Source organism: Verticillium alfalfae, genomic scaffold (genome assembly GCF_000150825.1).
Source record: "Verticillium alfalfae VaMs.102 supercont1.11 genomic scaffold, whole genome shotgun sequence".
Taxonomy (NCBI): Eukaryota; Fungi; Ascomycota; class Sordariomycetes; order Glomerellales; family Plectosphaerellaceae; genus Verticillium; species Verticillium alfalfae.
In genome coordinates this window covers 883,112-889,560 of record NW_003315028.1, presented here as the reverse complement: position 1 = coordinate 889,560, position 6,449 = coordinate 883,112, and the positions used below count along the sequence as shown (strand labels likewise).

At 56.8% G+C, this 6,449-nt stretch overlaps 3 protein-coding genes across 3 annotated transcripts; 1 reads left to right on the top strand and 2 right to left on the bottom strand.

The window, feature by feature from the left end:
* Positions 1 to 430: 430 nt before the first annotated feature.
* Positions 431 to 2,606, bottom strand: VDBG_08093 (acetyl-hydrolase; the record flags this gene model as incomplete). Its single annotated transcript, XM_003001788.1, has 3 exons — positions 431 to 1,321; positions 1,375 to 2,415; positions 2,529 to 2,606. The coding sequence occupies 3 exons, from the start codon at positions 2,604 to 2,606 to the stop codon at positions 431 to 433; spliced, it is 2,010 nt and encodes a 669-aa protein (XP_003001834.1).
* A 588-nt stretch (positions 2,607 to 3,194) lies between these two features.
* On the top strand, positions 3,195 to 3,876 carry VDBG_08092 (pre-rRNA-processing protein TSR2; the record flags this gene model as incomplete). Its single annotated transcript, XM_003001787.1, has 2 exons — positions 3,195 to 3,231; positions 3,293 to 3,876. The coding sequence occupies 2 exons, from the start codon at positions 3,195 to 3,197 to the stop codon at positions 3,874 to 3,876; spliced, it is 621 nt and encodes a 206-aa protein (XP_003001833.1).
* A 17-nt stretch (positions 3,877 to 3,893) lies between these two features.
* Positions 3,894 to 5,598, bottom strand: VDBG_08091 (BSD domain-containing protein; the record flags this gene model as incomplete). Its single annotated transcript, XM_003001786.1, has 3 exons — positions 3,894 to 4,405; positions 4,464 to 5,205; positions 5,282 to 5,598. The coding sequence occupies 3 exons, from the start codon at positions 5,468 to 5,470 to the stop codon at positions 4,071 to 4,073; spliced, it is 1,266 nt and encodes a 421-aa protein (XP_003001832.1).
* Positions 5,599 to 6,449: the final 851 nt, after the last annotated feature.

The following is a 6,449-nucleotide window of genomic DNA, read 5'->3' as shown; positions in this document are numbered from 1 at the left end:
ATTCGCATGCTAGCAGTGTCCGCATCCTTGCTGAGGCTGAAGGGCATTGCGTATCCATCGATAAAGGGCCGCTTGCCAGCGACCACGGTGCTTGGAACACGCGTGGGATTAAGCATGCCAGGAGATCCAGCGTCGTGTCCGCCAAGAATCGCCTCCTCCCGCTGGTTGTTCCCCGCCTCTCGTCTTAGCTCGATGAGTGCGTCGACCGGTGCAACCCCGTCGTCGAGCTCGCTTTGCTGTGAAGTCTGATGTTCGTCAACCACAGTACGACTCCTGCTTCTTGGGCGGCCTGGTGAGGTAGGTGGTGCCAGTGTAGCATCGTCAGCCTCGCCGTCGACATTCGACGGCATCGACACGCCGTGATCAGGCTGTGTTGCGGTTGTTTGCTCCACGGCGTCCCGCTGATCAGCCTTTTGCTCCCTCTCCACTGTCATTTCGTCATGCTTTGAGCCCCACAGCGACCACAATGCGAGACCAAGACTCCTCTTCTTCTTCTTGTCAACCTGCTCTGCGGGAACCTTCCTACGACCTGCCAAGGCGGTCGGCGGAGGGGTTTCACCATCGCCATAACCAACGAAGCCCGACGCGATGTCCTTGACAATCTTTTGATGCACTTTGGTTTTCGCGCTCGAATACCTGCTGTCCCACCGCGCCTTCGTCTCAAGCCATCTCCGGACGGGATCTCCTTGGCAACCCCAATGTCCCTCCTGTCCATTGTACAGCTGGCGAGCTCGGAAGGCGCCTCCAGGCTATACACGCCTCCGTGCCGCGTAACTCTTTGCCTAATCATGTGCCCTTTGAAAGGAGGCAGGGTGTCTCCGGCCTTTCCAATCTGGGCTTTGAGGGGGTTGTTGCCCGCAGCTGCAGACTCAATCTGAGCTTCCCACTCTGGCTGTGGCTGGTCGGTATCACTGCCGGAGGAAGAAATGACCGAGATGTCATCATCGTCCAGAATGTCGATTTCGACTTGTTGAGCTCGGGCGAGGGCCCACGCCCCAAATTGGGCAATGGACCGATACATGTACTTTGCGGGTCTTGTGAAACTGAGAGTCGGGGCGACATGGCAGAGGTCATCCCACACCTGCAGCTGAACGTCTGTTGGCTTGTACCGGTTGAGCTTCTCACAGTCCGCATCGTTCATCTTTTCGTCTGGTGGAGCGTATTTGGTGGGATTGGCACACTTGTGAGCCAGATAGATTTGTTCATCACGAAGGACCTCGCCGCCGCCGACCATAATGAGCAGGGGCGGAAGACCTCCCAGGGTTGGTTGCGTGACGGGGCTGACGAGTGGGTGGTCAAGGAGCTGGTTGGTGGTGTACATCTGGGGTAGAGTCAATTCAAACAGTTCTCAGTGTCAATCCAGGCCCAACCCACCTGAATCTGATCTTTGACGGTCGTGAGTTTTCCGTTAATGGTGACGGAAAGCAGGACTGAGGTCTTCGGCACGTCGGCTTCGAGAGGAGCCTCAGGCTTTGCTATTGGATCACCCTGTGCATTATGCCCTTCGGGTGTCTCCAGTTCAAATGGGTTACCTTGTTTGGCCTCTAACGTCCTTGGCTTCGCAGCGCCCTTATCTCCCTTCTTCGTCTTCGCAGCTTGTTCTTCCATCATGGCCAGGTCGTCCTCGTTGGGCGGCGGCCATGCCCGCGATGGCTTGTGGTGAAACCCAGACGAGGGAATATAGTCGAACGGTGTATCTCCCGCTACACTGGGAAAGGAATGTGTCAGGTCGACCCAGGGGCTGATGAGGATGGCGCCAGCAGGAAGAGGAATGCCTTGGTCACGCAGGGTACAGAGCATCGACATGACCATGCCGCCGCCGGCCGAGTCGCCTGCGAGGATGATCGTGTTTGGCTCCTGGATGGTGAGGAGGTAGAGATACGCCGCAATGCAATCCTGCAGCCCGCAGGGGAAGGGGAACTGCGGCGCCAGTCTGTACTTCGGCGCAAAGACCCGAGCCTTGAGCTTCCGGGCATGACGCTGCATCTGATACCTGTGCTCGTCGACGCTTCCGAAGAAGTAAGCGCCACCATGGACGTAGAGCATGACGCGCTTCCCGGGATCTCCATTCTTCTTGCGCTCTTGGTAGTGCGCTTTCATCTCGATCCATTCGGCCTTAAGCGGGCTTTTCGGTCTCCTCCACTGCCACCACTGACGGCCGCCGACTCGCGCAATGCCTTCCTCGCCCAACTCGGCCTGAAGCAAAGTGGCGGCCTTCTCGAGTAGCTGGTCGGCGATTGTAACCTCGTCAACCCGCACCCATTGCGGATGAGGTACCCATTGTGCGGTAAAAGCTTGAAGTTCTTCCACGGTATGCTGAGAGGCGAACTGGAGAAAGGACCTGACGAGGTGGAGGCCTTCGTCGTAGGACAAGTGGGCGGTGGGCTTCTGTTTGAGAGGCTGTCGGTTGAGGTACTGCAAGCCAAGATGTGTCAGTGGGACCTCTCGTAGGGAGGACGAGAATCTGGACCGTCCACCCCAAGTCTTTGGATGTGGGAATCAGCCTCTGGAGTCGGGGGTTTACACACATGGGACAAGAGTGTGGAGACGACGGTCGGCGTCACGGCCAATGACACAGACGTCGTATTGAGCTTGAGGGGGTTCATCGTGGTATGATTCGTGGTTGTGTCGCTATCGGAGGCGTTGTCGTGTGAGGCTGTGATACAGCGAACCAAGCTGCCATGGGCGACGCGCCGAGCTGGGGACCGTGAAGCTTATCGTGGGAGCAAGCTCAGAGCTCGGGGCAGGCGATGGGAATTGAGACAAGTCCAGTTACCTCGTGCTTCAGAAAGAGAGCCAACAGCATTAGGGGCAGTTCCTCATGTTATTAGCCCATCTTGGCCCCAGGGTCTAGTGATGTCATTTCTTGGCGCACATGCCAACGGATACCTGCCCACAGGCGGGCAGGGCGGGCTCACGGGCACCTTCATCTTCCGCAGCCAGTGGCTCTTTCCCCTGGAGCCGGATCCGTTTGCGGGGAAAGGGAGGCCCTTTCCTGACCTGAGGAAGTCGTCCCCCCCCCACCGCACTCAGCCGTACTGTGCACACAATACAGTGCTATCCAGCGCCCGCACGCATCGCTGCACGCAGAAAAGATTTCCTATCTGACAGCGACGAAATGTCACCCCTCCTCGTGCATAATGCCCCTCCAACACATAGACTGACCACTCGGCCGACCATCGCAAACAGCAGTCATGGCTTCAAACGGTGCCCCCGCGGCTCTGACCGCAGGTAATGCCATTCTCTCCACCGTTCTTTTTTGCAACACGATTCTCTGACCAGCGTGATACAGCCGCCGCGCAAAACAACTTTGAACAAGCCGTCGCCCTCTCCCTCCACACATGGCCCGCCCTCACCTTGTCCGTCCAGAACAACTGGGGCGGCGAGGCCTCTTCCGACAAGCGCGATTGGTTCGCCGGTGCCGTCGTCGATCTGTTTGCGCCGTTTGAAAAGGTTGTCAACGGCGTTGCGACCCCCAAAGACGCAGCGGCCGCCGCCGAGGAGGAGCCCGATGTTGAATACGTGGAGGAGTTCCTCCTTCAGGTCATGTGCGACGAGTTTGAGGTCAACATTGATGATGAGTCTGGCTTTGATGTCGCCCAGGCCATCATCAAGTTCCGCACCGACTGCGCCAAGGGCAAGTTTGACGATCTCAGCGAGCTGCAACGCAAGTGGGAGAGCAAGAAGGGAAAGAAGGTCCAGGTTGCCCAAGGAGAGAGTCCCAACCAGGAGGTCGACGATGACGACAGCGACGACTACTCGGACGACGAAGACGTCAACATGGATGAGGCGCCTCAGCTGGTACAGGTTCCTAAGGAGAAGCCCGCGCCAGAGGTGGACGAGGATGGCTTTACCACGGTGTCGAGGAAGAGGTAGACGAGACAGGAAGCTTGATACAACAAACAGCGAATGATTTTGACCAAGACCTGGGAGTATGGACCAAGTGTGTCTCGAGCGAGAAAACACCTCACGCATTCACAAGCTGCCGCTCTGAACGGCCGTCAAAAACGAAACCCCTGAAATCACCCGCCTCTCCGGAACGCCAAAACCCAAAACTTCGATCACGCATTTTATTCCCAGTCCTCGTCGCTGTCGTCGCCCTTGCGAGAGTCCTTTGGGCTGCTGGGCGCCTGGCTGGCAACGCCTGACCGGGCACCCACAACATCGTAGCTCGCCTCGCTATCGGCCTGAGACTTCTCGTCGTTCGACGTACGCGACTCGGGCGCAGGCTTGAGGCTTGAAGCGGCTGTGGATGGGTGAATTGTGGTCGAAGACTCCACAGAAGCTGGTCTCGCGATCTTGGGCTTCTCCTCGGCCTTTTCAGTCTTCTCCTGCTCTGATTTGGCCGGGGGAGACTCGTCATCTGAGTCGTCGTCCCAACCGACCTCGTCTTCGGCGGACGCGGCTGATCACGCTCTGTTAGCCGTATATCCATAGCCTCGTAAACAGTATCCAAAACTCACCCTTAAGGAGATCTCGCCGCCTCGTCTCGGCGGCATCGAGACCGTGACGCAGGAAGTAGTACCGCTGCCAAAATTCGGCATAGGGCACTTGATCCGGCACCAGCTTCTCCATTGTAGAACGGAGCTCGGGGTACTTGGAAAGATCCTCCGCAATGTCTGCCGTCTTCTTCTCGGCGTCAAATGTCGTCGCCCAAGTCTTGAATTCCTCCGTGGCGGGATCCTTGGCGAAGCTCTCCGGGCTCGTGTGGACAGCGTGCAGCTGTGCGTCCTGGCGCGAGGTGTGGATGACACGCTTTCCTTGCGCGTCCTTGCTCTCAAAGAGAACCGTGTTGCTCTGGCTGCTTGCCTCCGTAGGCGGTGCTATACTGACGGCATCCTTGAGGAATTTGGAGATGTTGGTGCCGAAACGAAGCAGCGCCTCGTCGGCGGCATCCTCGGCCTTCTGCAGATCCTTCAACCTCTTGGCAGCCTCGGCGCGGATCTTCGACAGGTACGTCTCGGAGTTGCTCAGCGTATCTTCTGATGTCGAGGCTCGGGCCTTGGTGGGGGTAGCCTCTCCCTTGTCGTCGCCCTCATTTGTCTTGGTCCCAGATGATTCCCCCTCCTGCGCTGTCGTCGTCGTGTCGAGAGTGAGGGCCCGCGTCTGGCTGATAATGGAGCTCTGGAGTCCGCTGAGGCCCTTTGCAGCATCTTGTCCCAGCTCAGTGACCTCTTTCGAAGCCTCGCGGTACACTGACTGGCCCTGATCTCCTGGGTCAGATCATAAACTCTCCTGCCCTCCTTCGACAAGGAAAGTTGGAAATGGGGAGGTCGCGCACCTGTTTGACGGCGTTCCCAAGGAAACCGCCTAGCCTAACGCCCCACGGGCTGTTGGCGAGCGCTTTGTACGCTTCCTGAATGTCGTCGTTCAGGCTCACTTCGGGCTTGCCGTCATTCTTGTCGCCGTCCTTCTTGTCGTCATCTTTCGGATAAGCATCCTGATTGATCTGGTCGTACGCGAGATCCATGGTGTTAACACTGCAATCTGTGCTCCGCGAGAAGGTTCACAAGGGGTAACAAAAGCTTGTGATTTGGTTTTCGTGAGCTCGCTGACGATTGTTTTGCTGTCATGCACTTCCCAATAGAATGTGCTTGAGGCTCTGGTCCCCTGACGTGACCTCCAGAGAGATCCAAGCGGGGTTGTCTGGTTTCCAGCCACCAATGGCGCTAGACCAACCCAGCTAGCGCCCCATCCGCAGCTGGAGCTTCCGAGCCGCTTGATTCCAGGTCGGGAACAACCAACCACCACGTTTCGGTCAATGCCGTACAGAATACATGACTACGCAAGATATTGACAAGTGCCTATCTAATTCAATCCTTTGCCTACTTACCCAGGAGCGCACGTGGACGGAACGCTTACTGGGTCAAGACACAACCACAATTCCACTTCTTGTTGAGCCAGGCCACGTAGACCACGAGCTCGACCCGCCTTGGATGTTACCTGAACTTTCTGGTCGACATCACTGTGATTGGGGCACCAGGCGACTTTCGACGTGCCATACTGCGCGTCGCGTTCCTGCCCACTCGTACGACATTGTGGGTGCTTGAATAATAGCCACAATCAAGCTCGATGGTCTGCAGGTTTCACAAGCTCCCTGGATAAGAAGACACTGAAAGTAACATGGGAACCCCTAACAGCTTAATGTAGAAACAAAGTAGTCCAGCCAGCTCCATAAAAATGCAGCACCATGTTAATCGTTTCGCTTCATTGACAAAGCTTCTCTCACTCTGCCGTCCTATCGTATGCGAGACGGCCTTCAACGTACGGTCTAGACTCGGATCTCGACGGCGAGGATTGTTGGCCAATGGACTCTCGGTGGAAGGTGTGTTTGATATCTGGAATATTACGGGCTCATCTCTGGTTGACGTCTAAAACTGTCGTGGTCGGAAAACCGGCAGGGGATCAACCTATACCCCTCTATTTGGTGGTCCGAGGACTTGCCTTGA